The sequence below is a fragment of the Thermobia domestica genome, chromosome 9, assembly GCF_964235325.1.
Source record: "Thermobia domestica chromosome 9, izTheDome1.hap1.1, whole genome shotgun sequence".
In the NCBI taxonomy this organism is placed as follows: domain Eukaryota; kingdom Metazoa; phylum Arthropoda; class Insecta; order Zygentoma; family Lepismatidae; genus Thermobia; species Thermobia domestica.
In genome coordinates, this window is record NC_137462.1 from 43,712,686 (window position 1) to 43,734,455 (window position 21,770).

General features: G+C 35.9%; 1 protein-coding gene across 1 annotated transcript in view; it reads right to left on the reverse strand.

Annotated features, from left to right (window-relative positions):
• SerT (Serotonin transporter) overlaps nucleotides 1-21,770 on the reverse strand; it is a 159,830-nt gene that overhangs the window by 25,072 nt on the left and 112,988 nt on the right. The window contains exons 5-7 of the mRNA XM_081771026.1: nucleotides 14,075-14,178; nucleotides 2,758-2,882; nucleotides 98-196 (exon numbers count right to left, since the gene is read on the reverse strand). Of these exons, the coding sequence (XP_081627152.1) occupies nucleotides 98-196; nucleotides 2,758-2,882; nucleotides 14,075-14,178 (328 nt within the window). The remainder of the gene's footprint in view (nucleotides 1-97; nucleotides 197-2,757; nucleotides 2,883-14,074; nucleotides 14,179-21,770) is intronic.

Sequence of the window (21,770 nt, forward strand, 5' to 3'; positions counted from 1 at the left end):
AGTGAAAGTTGAGAAAAATAAAAATAACCCTCGTATTTTGAAGAGAATGATTTTAACAGCATAGCACTAAAAAGGAAGACTTATAATTATTACCTACCAAGAGTGATAAGCATCAGGAAGAAGATGATAGACCAGAAGACAGAGCCCGTCATTCTTGCTATCGCTTCAGGATAAACAACGAAAACTAAGCCTGGACCTGAAAAATACAATGTAAGTATTAATATATAAACTTCATTAATTCAGTTTTTGTTTTATTTGTTGTAATACCAAATTATGCTATCAGTATAATTCATAATGAAACCATGCCCGACAGCGTACTTTTGACTGGAGAAGACTTCTTTGCAAGTGTACAAAGGGTATTTTATGCCATTCCTGCTGGAAGAATTTTCAGAGGCATGAAATTGTGCGTTCTTTACGAGCTGAAACGCGGAGTTTAAGAAGTTCAAAGCGCCAATAGTACGTCGGGCTCGCGTCGGGTCTATTCACTGAAAAGTCCGCGAATGGATGAGCACGAATTGTTATCCAACGTTCTATCCATCTGTAGATTGCCAAAAGTAATTTGGCTGTGCGACTGTACACCTTTTCCTGATGCAGTTTCCTTCTGGTGTCAGCCCTATCAACGTATGAATTTCATTGTTGTAAATACCCTAAAAATGATATTCCTGATAAAACGCTCAAAACTGATTTTCACATTGTTGGAAATGAGAAGTAGCTGTAATTTTCCTCTGTAACAAAACTTGGCCACTATCATGAAACCGCGTGAATAATTTTCGGTGCACTGACAAAGAAAATTGGTTTGCCTTTTTGCCTTGACACTTTTGTACGTACGTAATTGATCAAAACGTTTCACAATCGAACTGATATATCGACGCCTCTAATCAAGGGTTCCGATTTCTCTGTAAATTTGGGGAGCCCATTCAGACGCAGAAGGCATAAATATGAGGATTTTAAGAAAAATGGCATTCAAATTATGCCAAATATTGTAATATATTCATAAATAAAATGCGGGGGCCCACATGAGCTTTGGAGGATTCCGGGCCCCCTCGGCCCCCCAGGATCGGCGCCCTTGCCTCTAATAATTATGACTACAAACCTATTCCGATCTTCTCCTAAGTGGCGATCGTATAGCTTTCTGCAGTTGAATTGTTGCTGCACAGTATACCTGACTTTCAATGCATAAACATTCACCTTATGATCCCCCTTCAGATGGATGGTATGATTCCAGGTTGTTGGGACATATGGAACCGCGTGGCCGTAGCATGTCGTGTCCGTGTATTCTCGGACGTCGTCAATCTCTTAATTCGGAGCAATACCGGTGGTGACAGCTTCACGGGATAGTCCAAGGCAGTGTTCGTAGTTTGAAGGAAGTTTCCATAATCTAGGGAAATTTCATAGGTAAATTTAGCAAAAAGGAAAAAGGGAATTTTTAGAGAAAACATGAAAATCTAGAGAAATTCTCGCGCTGACTGAGTGACCAATATAAATACTTATTTTATTTATTTATTTTTTGTTCTTCAGAAAGAAATTAATACAATAGCAATATTTTGTGTATATCTGTGTTCAAAGTAGCAAATTTACTCCCATTATTGACTCGGTGTTTTAGTGTGTATTTTTTTTTGTAAAAAATGAAGGAAAAAGTAAAAAAAAAAAGAGTAAATGAATAAAATAAACGTGGTTGGCACTTTCTGTAATAAAGCTAATTAATCTTATCACATGACTTCTGTCATAAGAATTATACACTCAACAAGCTAGGGAAAATTTGATTAAAAAAAGAGAAAATTTTGTCAGTCTAGGGAAATTTTCTTAGGAAACCCTCGAACACTGGTCTGAGGGCGGCAGCGCTGCACATTGTTGCACTATGATATTCGCAGTTAAGCGTTTAACAGCAAATTCGTATTATTGGCAGTGTTTAACTATGGTGAAATAACTGAAATGTGCATAGGAAAAATGCTACAATTTAGCCTTCACAGAATCAATTAATTCAGCTTTAGTGTCGTTAGACTTTGTACAAGATTAACTTACTAACAGACATATCACACGTTACTGCCTTAGAGGCGGATCTTTCAGATTTCTGAGCTGCATCTGATTCATACCATTCTTTTTGCATTTCGTCTATATTAAATGTTATGAACCTCTATAATCTGTGCTTAGATTTGTTCAATGAAATATGCATCACATCCTTCTTCTAGTCAATTCCGTCATGACAATGGTACAATCTGTCTTGAAATAAACACGGGGGATGGAGGAGGCGATTAACCTTTGCTAATAGCCAATACCCGTCCTTGAAAATCAATGATATATTTCTTTAAAACAGTTCCCCTCAACAATCAGAAATTCCAGGTGAAATATTTGAATTCAATCTCCTCAGAGCCAATAAAAAGTCCTTAATTGCCAAGGATATTATAAAATAGAGGATCTGCCCTTACAACAAAATCTTGAAGCCATACGTCAGAGTTTCACCACCCCTACTCTGCCCACTCCGCCCAATTGGATCGCAATGTTTTGAGCCAACAATCATGGCGGAAACGAAAGTAGCCAATCAGACGATGGCAGAAACGAGAGTAGCCAATCAGACGAGCCGATGCTCGGTTGTTTTTTTGGCTTCATCGATTTAATAGCGTGAAGATACATATGGGCAGATCCTCTATTTATAACATCCTTGTTCATTGCTTGCTTCTTTTGTTAATATTGGTATCTAATCTAAGCATGAATACAGTATAGATCAAAAGGAACAAAATTAAATAAAAAAATTCTTACCATCGACTCCTACATCAGAGACACTGACGTTCTTTGCTTTGGCCATGTAACCGAGGACAGAAAATATTACAAATCCTGCTAAGAAGCTGGTCAGGGAGTTGATACTGCTCGTTAAAAGGGCGTCCCTAATAATGAAATAACGTGTGTTACAAATAAAATGTCAATTAAAATATTACATATTTATATTATTGTGTTATTTAGTAATCAAGTTTCACACACGGCTGAAAATCCATTTCACATTGGGGCAAAAATAATTACAATAAAATGGTAAGCTTCCTTATTGTGAAAAAATCGTCCTCCATTGATTTTTGAAAGCATGTCTTTATTATAAGTAGGCACTATTATATCTATATAAATAAATATGAAAGTGACTATGTTTGTGAGTTAACTCTTGAACCACCCGACCGATCTCTATCACATTTTCAATGTAGATGAGGTTCGGGACAGGGATCATTTTTATCATTTCAATTGGACAGTGCAAATGAGAGGAGGGAGAGATATTTAAAAATGATCGAAAATGACCGATATTAGTGTCAAATCCATAGTTTTCGGGGTCTCTGAGATGAACAGTGACACTTCCGATTCCGTTTAAATCCAAATTCAGTTTTCATTAGTACTCCTAAGGGAGGATGGTGACATAAAAATAATTGAAAATGACCAATATAAGTGTCAAATTAATAGTTTTTGGGGTCCCTAAGTTGATTGGTGACACTTTTCGTGCCCTTTTTGTCAAAAATGAAACGTATTCTCCCCGTGCGAAGAACGGGCATTCTGCTAGTTTATAATATAGCTAATAGGCTTTCTTGCTAGGGAATTTGTTTCTTTTTTCCTTAACATTTCCATTCCAGCGAAGAGATAACATCACTTATGTTTACCCATTATAACGCGAAAAATAAAAATATTTCATTACTGTATTCTGAAGACAAAATGCTGGAAAAAAGTAAGAATCAAAGAAAATTGGACATTCGATAGGAAAGGAGGAATTCAAATCAATGAACGTAGTGGATTTTCTCCTTACAATATATTTTATAAACCTATTAGATAAAGGTTCAATGGAAAATATGTTTTAGAAAAAAGTTGGCTAGTGTTAGCAATAACTGTTCTGAAATTGTAGTAGGTTATTACCTGGAACAAAATTATCGTTTAAAATGTAAGAATAAGCTAATTGACTTAGCGTAGACAGTGTCAGCAATTGTTTTAATGGAAGCAAGTGCAGTTTCTTCATATGAAAGCTCCAATTTATAACCATGCTTTACAAGCAGCGGCACAACTCAGTGGCTTCGTATGCAAGAGGGTTAAAATTTCATTGTAACTGTATATAACATTTATTGAGGCTCCTAAAATTCAAAAGGGAGAAAGTTTAAAGCGCTATCTATGTCTTATATTAAAAATAAATAAATCAAACTAAATGCTATAATTTAACGACTCACGATTATGCAGTTTAAGCTAAAGGAGATGATGATTGAACTAAGTGAATCATTATGGAAGAATTGATTCAATGAGAAAGTGGAAGGAAACGGAAGTGCCCTGAGAAAATCCAGGACACAATGGTGTCCACCACAAACTTAACTTGGCCGGAGATCTAACCAGGGACCCCGCACACCAGAGATAAGCGTTCTACCACTGAGCCACGGTGTCGTTTCTTATTTCAAAAAACCCTCTCATGATATAACAGTAAAAAAATGAAATGAAATCTTTAAGTTTTACGTCCTACGGTTATGTCGGTTAGGCTAAAGGAGACGGTGATGATGAGAGATGAGTGAAATGGTTCAATGAAGAAAGTGGGAGGAAACGGAAGAACCCTGAGAAAACCCACGAGCACGATGTTTGTCTACCACAAAGTCCACACGGCGCGAGCTGGGGTCGAACCAGGGACCCCAAGCACCGGAGGTGAACGCTCCACCACTGAGCCACCGCGCTTCCCAACAGAAAAAATAGAAGGCACTCTGTAAATAATTATGTTAAGCTAGCAGCACACCCACAATAGCCGTTTATGACTGTAATTTTCTAAACAGAACTTTCTGAAGCTCAGGATAAAATGTCTTCCGAACTAGATGTATGGTGTGCTAGCGATTCCGAGTTCGACTCCCAGTGAGGATTCTCGGTCGAAAAGGTGTAAAAGCTTTTGCAGCCTAGCCATCATGACTGATGTTTTCTTGGGTTTCTCTCTTTCACACAAGGCAAATGCCAGGATGGTGACTAATATATAGGTCCCAGGCCGCTTCCTTTCTTCCCTTTTCTCGGATAGTGTGATTATCAAGGGATGTCATCCCTCATACGTGGTGGGCTAACATGGCCATAGATTGCGAAAACCCAGAAATCGAATTCCAAAATCCTAAATCCTAGAAGTATGCTATGCAGGATTTTATATTAAAACGAAAATGGTTTCGTCTCTTTCTCGATTTATGATACGTTACATTTTCCTTCCGTCTAGATTCAATTTAGACAAGCAGTAAAACACATACTAACAAGGCAGGGTACCTCGGTGTAACACGCCGATTTTGATAAGATTGCACAGACATACAGATCATCAAAAAAGAAGCGACACGTATTTTTTTTATATCGGCCAACAAGCGTATTGAAAGGGTCAAATGGGGGCATAAAAATGGGGTCAAAATGAGATTTTATGCAATATAGCGAGAACGAGAAGAGATATCGGGAAAGGTTAAATGTACGAAATACTACCCATAGTTGACGCAAGCCATTGAGGTAGAACTTACCCATGTGAAGAAAGCAGAACATCCGGAAATGGACCAATAACATGTACAACATATTCATAATGTGCTACAGAAATGAGTGAAGAGGGTGGCAAGGAGCAGGAAGAAAGAAAACACGAAAATGTAAAATACGTGTTTTTGCTTTGGGTGCATACGTTATCCATATGCGAAAGAGACGCAAATTTATCTCACTGCACGAAGATTCATCTCTACACGCAAGAAGGATGCAAACGCCGTTCGTATAGGCAGCCAGCAAGACAGTACTGCACAGCGGGTTGCATATAAGATCAAAACCTCAAGTTGAGTGGTAGAAACGACTAATAGATGAAGGAATACGAGGTCAGATGACGTAGCACATTATGACAGGTGCAGGTACTGTAAGGAAAGAAAGAGCAAGTTGACGTTGTACACAAAATCAGTTTTAACAGTGAGAGTATTGGACGCGGCGTATGCAATACGAGCTGGTTTGAGTATACAAAGTTGCCAAACGCGAGGTGTAGAGCCAGCAAAGTGTATTTGCATTTGTGTTTTTCACAGGTACTATTCTCAACAAGACAAGCAAGGCGACGTTTAACTGCTTGTGAGACCTAGTGGTGAACATTGGACAGTGTGGCAGCTGGAGTGGTATTTGATTGTTGTGTAACTGGTGGTGTGTGCTTGTGCGTATTTGTGCGTGTGTAACAAAATTCAGGTGAGGTGTAAGTGGGCTTGTGACGTTTGTGGTCGCAAGATGGTCTATGTGAATCCCCTGAATGTGGTGGATATGCTAGTGGAGGCATATCAGGCAACACAATATGTCCGGACACCACGAACGGTAACGGAAATGGAGCTCAAGGACTATATTTTTAACATCCTAGAAAGTTTCAAGACGAATGGGCACATGTATGTTGAGATTGAAGAAGACCTATTATGCAGCAATAGATCAGACATCCCAAGTATGGCAAGTGAAGATGAGATGGATGAGTGGGATGGCCCAACGACCTCCAACGTACATACAACTGGAGTCAAGAGCAGAGATATTGTGGACATGGGATACAAGCGGAAGGCAGTATCGTTTTGGAAACGAGGGAAGAAGAGAAAGATGTCCTGGAAATCTGTACAGAAACACTTCAAGCGTGTCAAATGCAGAACAGATCTATATAGATGGGAGAAACAGATCACAGAAGGTGGAACCAAACGTGAAAAGTTAAGCGTGATAGACCGAACTGTGTATGAAAAATTTGCGACAGCAAAACAGCGGCATTTAATTGTCCATGACACAGACTTGCAACGTTGGGCGTTAGAAGCAAACCAAACAACAGCCGTTGCTAATTTCAAAGCTGCGAAGAAATGGTTATGGCGCTTTAAAACACGTCACGGTATCGTCTAACGCAAAGTTACAAATTTGTAACACATAGCATTACAGCGAAGGCCACACAAGTGCACGAAAGCGCTAAAACCTTCGTCCAAAATGTACAATCACTCATTACTGCTCATGGCGAGGATAACGTATATAACACAGATCAGAGTGGCTTTGCTTTAGAATTTCACTCTGGACGCTCTCTGGCTTTGCGAGGCGAGAAGCATATTACAGCAACAATGCAATCTCTACCTGCCATCACACATAGCTACACAATACAGCCTGTTATATCTGCCAGTGGAAGATTGCTGTCGCCCATGCTCATAGTCTTGAAAGAACTTCATGGTACGTTTGGGCCACGGATTCAGCAAACAATGTTCCGCCCACAAAACTTATATATTTGTGCATCATCATCTGGGAAAGTGACAAAACAGATCGTTAAGACGTGGTTCCAATCAGTGTTCCTTCCACAAGTCAATGAGCAAACGGTACTGTTAGTCGACTCGTGGACGGGTTATGATCGATCCGACTTTGCAACAATAATGCCACAGGACAAGCAGTGCAACATTATGACGATACCTACACACACAACTGGGTTAATACAACCTCTGGATGTGTATGGTTTCAGAATTTGGAAGAACTTCGTACGCAAAGTATCTGATGCGGTACGCCTTCAGCAACTCAACATCAATCTATACAGCAGAGACAATATACTGAAACTTCAATCCCTTGTGCATAATCAACTTTCATCTCCACGGTACATACATCTATTCCAATACGCATGGTTTTGTTCTGGATATCTTTCATCACGACCAGATTATTTTCCAAATCCAGTGGAGTTTTGTTTTCATCAGTTGACGTCATTGGTCTGCGAAGAAGCAGAGTGCCAGAACCCATCCATCATGAAGTGTTCGTGGTGCAAATACTGTTTTTGTTTGGACGATTTCTTCTTGAAATATCATTTTAGTGCTACTTATCAGGAGTGAGCGTCTTCTTTTCAGCATACACCTCTGTTGACTTTTATGTTGTACGTACATATGTACGCGTATTTTCATGATATAATGTAGATACTCATGCGTAGAACTGATATTGCTGTTGCTCTTTATCTTACATGTGGACCACCTGCTATTACATTCTACTGTGCAATGCATTTTGTGTGTGTGTGTGTGTGTTACTAGCTACAAACATTCCCGTTTCCAATATGTATCTCACTGTTGCTCCCATTGCACAATATATGCAACCCACTGTGCAGTATTGTCTCACTGGCTGCCTATACGAACGGCGTTTGCATCCTTCATGCTTGTAGAGATGAATCTTCGTGCAGTGAGATAAATTTGCGTCTCTTTCGCATATGGATAACGTATGCACCCAAAGCAAAAACACGTATTTTACATTTTCGTGTTTTCTTTCTTCCTGCTCCTTGCCACTCTCTTCACTCATTTCTGTAGCACATTATGAATATGTTGTACATGTTATTGGTCCATTTCCGGATGTTCTGCTTTCTTCACATGGGTAAGTTCTACCTCAATGGCTTGCGTCAACTATGGGTAGTATTTCGTACATTTAACCTTTCCCGATATCTCTTCTCGTTCTCGCTATATTGCATAAAATCTCATTTTGACCCCATTTTTATGCCCCCATTTGACCCTTTCAATACGCTTGTTGGCCGATATAAAAAAATACGTGTCGCTTCTTTTTTGATGATCTGTATGTCTGTGCAATCTTATCAAAATCAGCGTGTTACACCGAGGTACCCTGCCTTGTAAGATGTATAACTTCCAGGTACTTGATGAAATATTTAGGCAACCAGAGCGACACTTGGGATATGTGGGCTGCATAACTCACACTTGCAGGTAAAAACTGTAACGCTAGTTTCAGAAGCAATCAAGACAGCCAGGCTCGAAGAGAACATAGATTCTAGGTATCACAAATACTAGATGTTTAAACGGACTCTTTTAATTGCAGAATTAAATACAGGGAAAGAAGTGCTACTTTAATAAGAAAGCCATAAAAAGTGAAAAAACAAACATTCCTAATTTCGGAAAGCTAATTTTTAAATAGGAAAAATCTCCATCCCTAAAAAGCCGGCTGTTTTGCATCTCCACTAATTCGTAAGAATTAACAGGTTTCGAAAAATATTGGCTACTTTACTGAGTATATAGTATTTTGCGCTTACTATAAATTACGCTCTTTGACTTCTGAAGTGACAAATTGTAGGTGGCACTGATAAGCGCTTTTGATAAGCATTTTGTTTTCATTTGTTTTCGTATTTTATGAAACGATGTTGTTAGATATATTTTAGACTGGATTGAAAGAAATGTATTTTAAGAAAAGCATTCTTCTTGACGTAAGTAGAAACATCTTCATCTTAACGATTTTCAAACATACGCACGCACACACACATACTAAGAAACACACAACAATGTATTTTGTTGCTCTTGTTGTTGTCTCGTTCATGGTTCATTTGTTTTGAAATAGGTTAGCTGAGAGATGAGCTGTTCTCCTCCATTTTCTTCCGGCAGGCATTGAGAGAAAGAGAGAGGATTGTGGGAAAAGACGAGGATTCTAATCTTGAGTCACGTGATACAAGAATTTCTGCTTCGCCGCTCGAGCAAACATTCATTCACTTCGCTCAGCCAAGTGCGAGGTTATGTCGAGAGGAGACAAAACGGTCAGGCTCTTGCAAACATCGAGAGATGGCACCACTATCAAATAGCCCGTGCTTCTTCGAAACGAATGGAAGAACGAAACAGAAAAAAAAGCTAAAGAAAAGTGCTCTTGTCTTTTGTTTCCATGTGGAATGTCCCTTTTAAAAAGGTTTATACTATCTTTCAATTTTCTTTCTTCCTTCCTTTCTTTCTCTTTTTAAACAGAGTAGCTCTACAAATGGAAACAAGAAACCAACTAACAATAATTCTTACACATTTTCTTGTGAATTGCTATGGAATTACAAAAGTAATTGCCTAATATCAGAGATATATTTCTCAAAGCTACTAGAGAGCTCCCTCATGGCTAAGCGGTTAGTGTACGCGCCTTTGGCATGGGAGACCCGCGTTCGATTCCTGGCGGGGACACATGTGGTTCAGATCCTACGTTAAGCTGTAGGTAAACATATTATATAGCCTCGCCGCTGAAAGAGACGCTAAAATCAAATCGAGTGAATCAAAGCTACTAGACTAGTAATGCTTATTTGTACACTTATGATAATAGACTAATTATACCAGTGCTTGTTTTGCAACCTACAAGAATAAAATATTCAAATCCCTGAACTAGTATTAGAAGAACACATGACTTGTTTTATGTTTTCAGCAGGGACTTCACAGATTTTCTCCAAGGAGAAGGCGAAATACAGTTTACAGGGAGCAAATGACCAACACACACACACATACTTTGATGCACGCTTGTACATAATAATCATGGAAGAACAGTGATTTATGCACATATTCTTATCAACTAAAGTAAATAAACTAAAATACGTCGTATAGTTTTAAATATAAATACAGCGTGTCTCTAAAGTAAGTCCCACTTTGAAGACTTTATACGAGAAAACTATTACATTGTATTTCATGATATTAGTTGCATATGATAAACTGATCCTTACGGTTTTTCATGTCATTTCAGGTTTGTGTAATTTCCAATTTGGCCAGTAGAGGCGCTGGTCATCAAAGCTATAACAATGGCGTTTGTTGGTGAGAAGTCATTTTGCGTGTTTAAATTTGAAAGATACCAATGTTCTGATTTGATTTGATTTGAAAAAATAGATGAGAAAGATGCAGCAACACTGGTCACACTAGATATGCTTACCAAAGCCTGGCAGGAGCAAGATTTCCGAATAGATGTTTGTCGAATCACACACGGCGCCCACATTGAAATCCATATATGCATTTAGTCCACCACAAAATAGTAAAGATTTTTGTATCAAATTAAAGAAAAATTGATTGACATGATATGTGCAGTATTTTTAAACAAGTATTTTAAAGTGAGACGTACTTTAGAGACACGCTGTGTATTAAGTTCTACAGTATGTAAGTAAGCAAATTAGCATGTCTTAGTATATACTTCCAAGAGCTGAACATTCTTCGAAAATCCAGGGGATAAATGTTCCCCTTGTTCCACGCTACGGGCAGCCAAATTACAAGCAAACACTCCGAACAAACAAAAAGAGTTTCTTATTATGATCAAAATACTAAATTTCTTCCCAATTTTTGAATTATTTGACATGAAATAAATGTAAGATTACAGAAAATAGTCCATACAACAGAATTTCATAGTTCTTGGCTTTCTGCTTATTTAGCACCTGACTGAAGGATTTGACCACCCGAGCAGTGAAAAGACACAAAATATTGCAAAATAAAGACATTGTAAAATATTTGAGAAACAGAAATTGCGAGAGTTTGTGGAATTTATACTCGTCGTTTATAGCTTTTGAGCTAACAGAACAGAAGTTTTGAGAAATAGGTCCTAGATTTGAAATCTACCATAGAGCACGAAAATCTATTTCATATCAAGTATTTTTTAAATATATATAATACGTTAATTAAAGTTTTTTTAAAAAAATAAAGTTATTAATATTTCCTAAAAGGATTAGATGGCACTCAAGTTGGCTTTAAATATTATCATATCCAGAGGAAAATCACACGATGCCGCCCCAGCACCTGCAAAAATCTCAAAGGAAACTTCCAGCGAATGCGAATGTTAGTGCCACATTGCTTTCGTTTGTTACAAATTCGCTACTACCAAAACATCAGCATGCTAACAATTAAATTGATAACACTTCATATTCGGATCTATTCATCATTTGAGTTGAACAATATGATTTTTTCTCTTTTACCAAATAGTTTTAAACCGTAAATGTTATCATGTCTTCTCACTAACTATGACACAAAAACACGAGTATCACGATCTTGAGTGTGTCCTTCTACGTTTCCTGAAGTATCCTGATCATATTTTATATCATAGTTAGTAAGAAGAAAAATCGTAATATGTACGATTTAAACGGATCTAAAAGAAAAGGAAATACGATACTATGTTGATAATACGAGATGACGAGTAAAGTTAATTGTACTGACTATGATATACCATAACTTATGATGGTGGTGAATGTATATAAAGTAAATGCATTGTGGTCCCAATATTTTCATCTTGCGATTTTTCAGAATTTCTAAAAATAGTAAGTCCTAATACATCAAAAGCACAGGTGCAAACGATAGGTACCCGGAGAAAATTTACTAGGAGACATCTCCCTGGTTGCTATATTATGTTTCGTATTTTTTATTTGCATTAAGAAAATAGTGCCATTCTGGGTCCTAGTGCTGGAAATATACTTTATATATTTTCGTGTGCCAGGGGGGCGCACCCTCCTTCGGGCATCCATGGTGCAAACACAGGCAAATTGTTCGCAACACATTATTGAAGATGCTCTGTTAAATTTACCGAAGTCTTCAGTCAGGACAACAGATCTATCAAACAGAAGCTTGGGCCGGGCAAACCAAATGCATTTATCTGTAGTTATAAAATATAACTCTGATATTATAGACGACAAAGTTACTAAAGGTTTAATATTTAAATAACATTAAATTCTCAGATGCCAATGCACTTTCGTGGACTGTGAGCTAACAAGTTCCCAAGAAACGAGTGATGAATTATTCTCCTCTCGTGTGTGTATTTATAAAATGCCTAAACCATCTCGAACACATCTACCATTATCATTCCGATGCACGAAGTGACAAGCATATATTTCTCACCCTACGTCAGCGAGTATGTCTTGTCACATTCTAGTGTAAAATTACGCTAAAATTACTCTTGTGTAAAATTCATACTCTAAAATTACTCTTGTGTAAAATTCATACTCTAAAATTACTCTTGTGTAAAATTCATACTCTAAAATTTCTCTTGTGTAAAGTTCATACTCTTTGTGCAAAACTAACCTACAATGTCAAACATATCCTAATCATAAACCTACTGCACGACTTCAAATAACACTATTTTTTAATAATGTTAAGTAGGAATACTATTACCAATGACTGGCAGCTTGCACCTTTGCCTAGAAATGTAACCGAAGTTAACAACACAGTTGACACAATTATTTATCAATACATTGCAGAGCATACAATACTAAATTAAAATGCTCCAGTCCATAACGTATAACCAAACACTAAAGACAGTTCTTGTGGATTTACCAACATAGTACATTCATCAAGCTAATTGAGGTTAACCAGCAAGCTGCAGGACGAACAAGGCCTTGCGCTGTTATAATTTTTTCTTCTTTCCGACTCTTTACAACATGAATTCGATAGTCATACAGTATATATAAATATTCCCTAGAAGAAAAATCTTCGAGGGAAACAAAACTTAATTAATTCGTTTACGCTAACGACCAAATATCTTGTAGAATATGAAGGAGAAATTATACATAAATTAATTCGTTTACGCTAACGACCAAATATCTTGTAGAATATGAAGGAGAAATTATACATACGTTCCATATCGTCTACCTCATCAAACTTCTTAGCTCCGAAAGACATAGTAACGTGCCTTCGCTATATATTTTCTACATGAAATCATTCGTACTAGGCATATTACTCATTGTTACCAGGATAAACATACACTTTTACTGAAAACCATGAAATATTTAATACTTCATACATTGCGTCACTATCTTCAGAAAATCGCTTCACTCCTTTTCTGCCTATATAGATGCACCTTTCTATTCAATAACCTTGCGCTTTCGGTGTCGAAACTTTACATTTCACTGCTAATTTGCCCATTTTACCCCCTTTTGCTTGACAGATTTCAATCCTTAGCCACTATATTGTTTCCTAAGATCACAGGAAGACGCATGTCAAATTAAAACTAAATAAATAAATACACAGATACATTTTACAAAAGTTTCCGTGAAACAGACAGGACGATAGATACATCGACGGACGGACAGTCACACAAATCCAGGCTGAATAGAATAGTAGAATCTCTATTATATCCGTTACAAAAAAATCAGAATGTGTCTGATGAAGGCAATGATACTTTGCCGAAATTCTAACGAGATTATTTATTAATTAGTGTATGCTTGGTCAGAATCTGTCCTTTATTTTATATAAAAATAATCCTATTTCTTGAATATATATTAAGGCAAATACGTATAAGGGAATACCATAAAATATAATAAATTGAAATGCACAGTAATTAGCAGAAGGTTTTATCTTAAAATTGCATGACTAGGCTAGTACTTGAACTATGCAGAAAGATTAATCATTTTCCTCACCTGTAACAGTTGTTCGTAAATTTATTGTAGCTGGCGAGGGCAACCAAAGTTCCAAACCCAGGGCCAAGAGAAAAGAAAATTTGAGATGCAGCATCGATCCAAACCTATATAAAAGTTAAAAAAAGTTTTTTTTTTTTAAATAAAAAAGATAGAGGAGTGAGTGCAAGTTGCAAGTGTTGAAGATCTATAGTAAAGAGCGTTATAGAATCGTTAAAATCGTAGCTAAAAACTCTGAACCCTTAGCAAAATATTTTCTGAACTTCTTATAACTGTATTACGTTAATAATTTATTAAAATCATAAAAGCACTGTAAGTTCTTCAGGTATTTAATTCTGAAATTCACAGGTAGAGAAGTACGAGAATATACACATGTATACCGTAACTTTTACAGTACAAGTAGAAGTAAAGTTAAAATAAAACTATAAAAAATATCGTGAGACAGTTTTTTTCCTGAATTTTTTCAGAGAATATCAACATTTCTTCGCATATTTTCCTACAATTTTTAAAACAACATTTTGTACCCTTGGGGCTTTTTTTTTTTTTTTTTTTTTTTTTGATCAAGGTGTAAGTAATCGTACGTTTATTTCTCTTTCTGCCATACTAAGCAGGTTAATTTATAGAAGATACCGCCTGTTTTGAGTTATCCACTGTGATAAAATGATCTTCTGAAGGTTTTGTGTTTTTTTTAGCTCTTTAAATTCAATTTCTCGGAAAGATAGTTCTTCAATCAAAAATTCTGCAGGAGCCACTTATTGCCCACTTTCATTCCACGTGCATGTTTACAGAATCAAAAATAACTTTACTTTGTATCAAACATTTTCCTTCCTCCGTTCTCTCACAATGTTTTTTGTACTATTTTCATCCTGAACCACGTTTAATACATATAAACTGATATTCCTTCCTGAGAATATTTACGTATTTGTATTAATTTTTAATGTTATTGTGTTCACTATTCTCGTTTAAATTAATTTTTTGATAAGAAATTTATAAGCGCCTTTCATGTTATACAACCCACACAACACAAGTGCTATGTGTGTTGCTGAGTTCGGATAGAAAGGGTCTTTTCTGCTGGCGGGAGTAAAGAGACTTCTGTCCATATCGCCGGTAAACTCCTCTGCTTCGACTCGAATAATGAATGTTCTGTAGGCTGAAGAGGACGATGTATTATTATGAAAAAATTGGTGTAATGAGAATATGGGAGGAAACGGTAGAATCTAAAAAAAAAAGACTTGCGAATAGAGTGTTGTCCACCACAAACTTACTTGTACTGGATACAAATAGAGATCTCTCGCACCAGAGGTTAAGGCTGTATCATTGAGCTAACTAGGTCAAAAATAAGTACTTGCTCAATTTGTATTATTATTATTATTATTATTATTATTATTATTATTATTATTATTATTATTATTATTATTATTATTATTATTATTATTATTATTAAGTATTCAGCCTATTGGCAGGTCCTGGGAATAATGATTTTTTAAAAAATAAGGTTTGGGTCTGGAAATATTTCTTTCACATTTCTCGATTTTTCGCTTTCTCTTTTAACTTCCAATATGTCCTTATATTCTTCAAATTATCGATTAGTTGTGTTCTTCTTCTTCCTATTCTTCGCTTTCCTTCCATCTTTCTTTCTATAGCGGTATGAAGAAGACAACTTCTTAGCAAAATGTGTCCAATCTAATTGACTTTCCTACGAAGGACCCTGCCTAAAAGTGTCCTCTATTCCCCTATTCGCTTCTAAACATCTTCGTTCGTTACTCTCTCTCTCTCTGTCTCCATTTTATCTTCATTTTCTTCCAACACGACGTTTCGAAGCTCTCTAAATATTTTTCTTTAACTTCCGTAGTGTCCAAGTCTCTGAATCATACACTTGACCAACTTTTTCTTTAGTGTAATATTAAGCTTGCTAGTTAAGGGTGATCTTTTCTTGTTGAATGCTTCTTTCGCTATAGCAATTCTTGACCTGATCTCTTTCGTACAGTAGCTTCTCTCGTCAAAATACTTCCTAAATACTTGTAATTATCGAATAGTTCAAGTTCTCTTTGTTCTACTCTGACATGTAAGGGCCCGTTCCCACGGAGTATTCTCATGTCTTTCGATTTTTCGATGTTGACTTCTATTTCATATAGATCCTCAGTGCCAACTGCTTTATCAATTATCTTCTGTAGTCCTATTCAATAAAAAAAGAAAACTATTACTACTATAGATCGTCACCTATATTGTTTCAGACCATTTTCTAAAAGATATACAGATTATAAAAAAAAATATGGTTGCTATGGAATACTTTCTATATTCTAATACAGATCATTAGGCTACAATAAGGCATTCCATATTAAATAATCTTAAAATAGAGTATACTCCTGAACAGTGATGATTTCAGGAAGTGGGTTTTGGGGGAATGTTCCCCGAAGTTACGAAGTTCTCCCCAGGACTATGACTTTTATCCTCAGTATGACTCCAGTATCTATGTAGTACTACTTTTCACCCCTTGAGGTGTATTAAAATTCTCGCCAGGTCTTCATTGCTTCCGTTATCTGGTCTAATATGGCGGAAATGCAGGCGGAATAAAATAAAGAAAAACCGAATAGAACGGAGTTCTATATTTGTTGACTTCACCTATACAATTAAAGACACACTTTTTTATATGAAAGAGGCCGCGATGGCTCAGTGGTAGAGCGTTCACGTCTGGTGCTTGGGGTGCCGGGTTCGATCCCAGCCCCCGCCAAGTGAGCTTTGTGGTGGACAAACACCGTGTGCGTGGGTTTTCTCGGGGTTCTCCCGTTTCCTCCCACTTTCTTCATTCCACCATTTCATTCATTATTCATCATCACCGTCTCCTTTATCCTAACCAGAATAACCGTGGGACGTAAAACTCAAAGATTTCATTTCATTTTTTCAAAGATTTCATTTTATTTCATTTTTATATCAAAATCCGTTGTTATTCATAGTTCCTGACCCTCTTAGTACAGGCCGTTGATTTAGAATTTACATAAGCAATAATGCCACGATTAGTCTCGAGTTATTCTTTCATAATAATACGCCGTCTTCTTTAACCTGGAGGGACTAATCGTAGGACGTAAAACTATAACTTTAATTTCATTTAATCGAATAGGAGCGGAGCAGTTTGCCGGCGACATTGATAAAAATCTCTTTTCTTCCGCCATTTGAAAAAAAAAAAAAACTATTTAAACGAACTCAGCAACACACATAGCACTTCGGTTGTGTTGGTTGCATAACCCACAAGGCACTTCACATTTTCTTAAAAAAATTAGCTGAATATAAGAGCGGTTCGGCAGTAAAAGGTGATAACCCACAAAGGGTTGAAATCTAGAAAAACGGAAACGAAATTTTGTGATAATCTGTATTGAAACACAATGAAAATATTCCAAACAAATACAAAGTTATTAATTTTTGGTATTTCCTCTTCAGAATCCACACGCTACCGACCTAATTCTGAACACATTATTGTTGAAAAACTGTTTCTTTTAGAAGTATCATCATTCAAAATGTTGGCTATCATGTTTCACGTGAATGGATATACACTGCACAACAATACCTGAAATTAAGATTTAAACAGAATCATCGAGAAAGGCATCATATTCATTGCTCTTGTCAGCTTCAAGTTGTTTATATAATTCAGCTTAGAAGGGAGGCACCCATTGCCAAGGGTTCCGATTCTGGGGACGCTGGAGGGCTCGGGCTCCCTGCATTTTATTTATTAATATACAATATTTGGCATAATTTGAATGCAATTTGCTTTAAAGGCCTTATATATGCCGTCTGGATTTGAATGCCCCTCCCCCCAAAGTTACAGAGAAATCGGCACCGTTGCCCATTGCAGACAGTCTTGCACGTCCTGAAATTTGCTTGCGTGGATCGGGCGTGGTAAACACGACAACACAAAAAGTCGTTTCTGGAGAAATACCGTATATATATATATATATCTCACAAATATCATCTGTACATAGTCGTGTATATTAGCTTTTTCTTTGTTCAAAACATTTGTTTCATCAATGCCACTCCTCTATCAACGACCCAGTACAACTTTCAGTTCGTACCAATATGGTGTGCACGTAAAAGCTGACAATCAACAGACACAAGCATTCAGCTCATATTTATTCCTTACAATATTCATAATCACTTATCTGGCTCTCAACATTCTCTAGATGAACTACTTTCATCGGGTATATAATTCGGAACAACGTGACTGAAGTCCATAATCGAAGAATGTGGTTCCATGTCCTCTGAAACATCACTGGATGCAGCTTGCAACACAACACTTCTCGCCATCTTGACGTGGCTTATCAGGCTTTACTTGAAGGGTTGCATGAATTAGCCCATGCATTTCTGCCAACTTCCGTCAACCGAATGAACTACTTGCACCATTCGCCACCACCAGAATGTCATGCAGAACGCGGATCTTCTTATTACTCAATTTCGACTGGAATGTGGGTTATCGCGTTTTACTCCCAATCCGCTCATAATAATAATAATAAATTATTATTATTATTATTATTATTATTATTATTATTATTATTATTATTATTATTATTATTATTATTATTATTATTAAGACATAAATATGAAATTCAATTATCATATTAATGACATAGTACATAGAACACGAAAGACTATTGGGTTTGTATTTAGACAGTGGCCTGAGTTTAAAAATGCAAACACATATGTCCATCTATTTAAGGGACTTGTAAGACCCAGATTAGAATTTGGTGCAATTATATGGAATAATATATCCACAACATTATGTAGCAAAATTGAATCGGTTCAAAAATGTTTCATTAGGCTATTGTGTAGAAATAAGAAAAAAGATTACTACTCTCGTAGTTATAATTACTGGAACAAATACTGGGGGTTGCAAGAATTACATGTAAGAAGAAAAATTATAGAGAAAAACTTTAGTCAGAAAATTTTAGATAATAGATATAGTAGTGAATACTGCCTACATAATATAGGTATAAGGGTACCAACATATAATCTTAGAAAAGCATCGGAAGTGGTTCCCATGAATAAAAAATCTATAATCTTAAGAAAACTGACAAGTTCTTTTAATATATTATCGGGATAATTGTATTTATTGAACAGACGTATAGATTTTAATAGGTATGTATATTTTTATAGTATATTTGTATGTTTGACGGTATCCTTTTTTAAAGGACAATTTTAAGAAAATTGACTAACTATTTTAATGAATAATGAAGTATTATGTTTATCCAGACATGATACAAGTCATAAAATTATGTATATATTATAAGATAGACAATGACCTCCTGTCGTCGAAACAAATGTATTGTTAATATTAAAAGGAATATAAGATGTGTGTTATAACCCTTAGTTCTATGACTAAGTGCTGTATTTTTGCTATCTGGCTGTTCATGGCACTAAAAATAAATAAATAAATTATTATTATTATAGTAAAGACATGAGTATTTAAAATTAGTTTTGACTGTACTGCTGATTCCCGGTTCTTATTAACCGCTAGTGTCGCGAAAAAAAATTAACGTAGCTGCAGTCGAGTTCAATTATATTCCATAAGTAATCGCTGTGGACTTGCACTCCGCATGCAAATAAGTACTGTATGTTCTAAAACATAAAAATAAATTGCATTGTAAAAATCAATGTTTCTAACAATAATGCACGTTCTGAAGGGCAACTCTATTCTGATAAGAGGAAGCCGATTGTTGTAAGGTATGAAAAATGGGAATTGGGAAATGATTTGATGTACTATACATATTTTAAAAGTGTTGTTATGTTTTTGTACAATAAAACAGTTTTTAAGCTTTCCGTGTTTGTACCTCATTTTTAGTCTTTTTTTTTTCGGATTTTCCCCCCGATTTTCACTATCCGCGATGAGAGATAGACCTAATACAAAATAGTTAAAAGTTAAGTTTCTATTTTTTTTATGTAGTCCTTGGTAAGTGACTGCTTTTGCTTAGCAAAGTCATGTGTTTATGAAGGATTAAAAGTCGAATAGGTCGAATAGTTACAGTGAAACAGAGACAAACGAAAGCTGGTTGCAATAATGAAAGTTTTCTACACTCGCTTCATGCTCTGGAATAATTTCAAAAATTCGATGTTATTTCTACATTTTAAATAAACCTTGAAGGTATTATATACTGTGTATTTTTTTATTTCTATTTATTGAGATAAACAGTAATTACAGGCTGTACCATAAACCTTCTCATGTTAATCTTTTCACTGTAAAATATTACCATTAGAACACCATTTAATGTTTTAAATGATGTAAAATGAACAGTGCATTGATTAACAGATTTTTGAAAATAAGTGCGACTAGAGTAAAATATTATTAAAAGTTACAATAACAGTAATATTATCATGATATAAATACTAATATAAAAGTTTCGCAAACTGTGATCCGTGAACGACAAGAGGTCCTCGAGGTCTATCTTTGTTATTCTCTTAGATTTAACATTACTTATAAAAAAGGCAGAAAAAATCAAGTGAATAGTGTATAACACACTATAGTTAAGAATCTCAAATAAGAATACAGATTGACCCTTCTCGCTGGAATAGTGGCTATCGTGTATGCCTTTGGAGCACGTGGTTCCAAATTCGATTGCTGGTCGGCGAGCACAAGAAAATTTAATTTTGCCATCATGCACTTTTCTTAATTATCCGTCTTCTTTAATCTAAAGGTCATAATCTTGGGACGTTAAGCTAGAATTTCATTTCATTTCATTTCAGCTATATAGAGATTACACGAATAACAGGTTCAACAGGAGCATATAAGTTATAAAAATGAAATGAAATCTTCGAGTTTAACGTCCAACAATTATGCCTGTTTGACTAAGGGAGACGATGATTAAAGCAAGTGACTGATGATGGAAGAATTGGTGGACTGAGAAAGTGGGAGGAAACGGGAGTGCTCCGAGAAAACCCACGGGCACGATGTTGTCCACCACAAACTTATATGGCTGGGGATCGAACCAGGACACTCACGCACTATAAATAAGCGCTCTACCACTGAGCCCCCATGTCCCCCATAAAAGTTATAATGACTTATGATGCCGAGTATTATTGCAAAATATTTTGATAGCTCATAATCATTAAAAAAAGCCTAATGCGCATTTTCTTTTATTAATACCAATATTTATTTAATAGACACATTTTAAAAATGTAAGAATACTGAACATTGCGCTAAAAACATTTAAAAAAATGTAAATAAATTTGCTGCCGAAAGGAGCAAGACTACTGTAATCCGTAGAACATTCTGGCTTAACAAAAGTGATTCCCATTCTAAAAAGTTATGAAACACTGTGCTAGATCAGTGGTTCTCAACCGATCAACCGATATGTCGCGACACACTGCTGTATCACGAAGTCCAATAAGGTGTGACACGAAATTTTAGAATTTGAAAATTATGAAGAATTTAATAATAATTAGTTAAAATCGAGACAGACTGTGCCAGTCAACACCTCCAGCAGTAGCAATAATTATCAGTACTATGTAGAGTCATTATAAAAAAGTAATTGGTTTCACTATTATAACATATATTATTATTATTATTATTATTATTATTATTATTATTATTATTATTATTATTATTATTATTATTATTATTATTATTATTATTTATAGTAAGAATATCAAACAAGTGTATCGCGATTCCTAGACATTCATTAAAGGTGTCGTTAGCCAAGAAAGGTTGAGAACCACT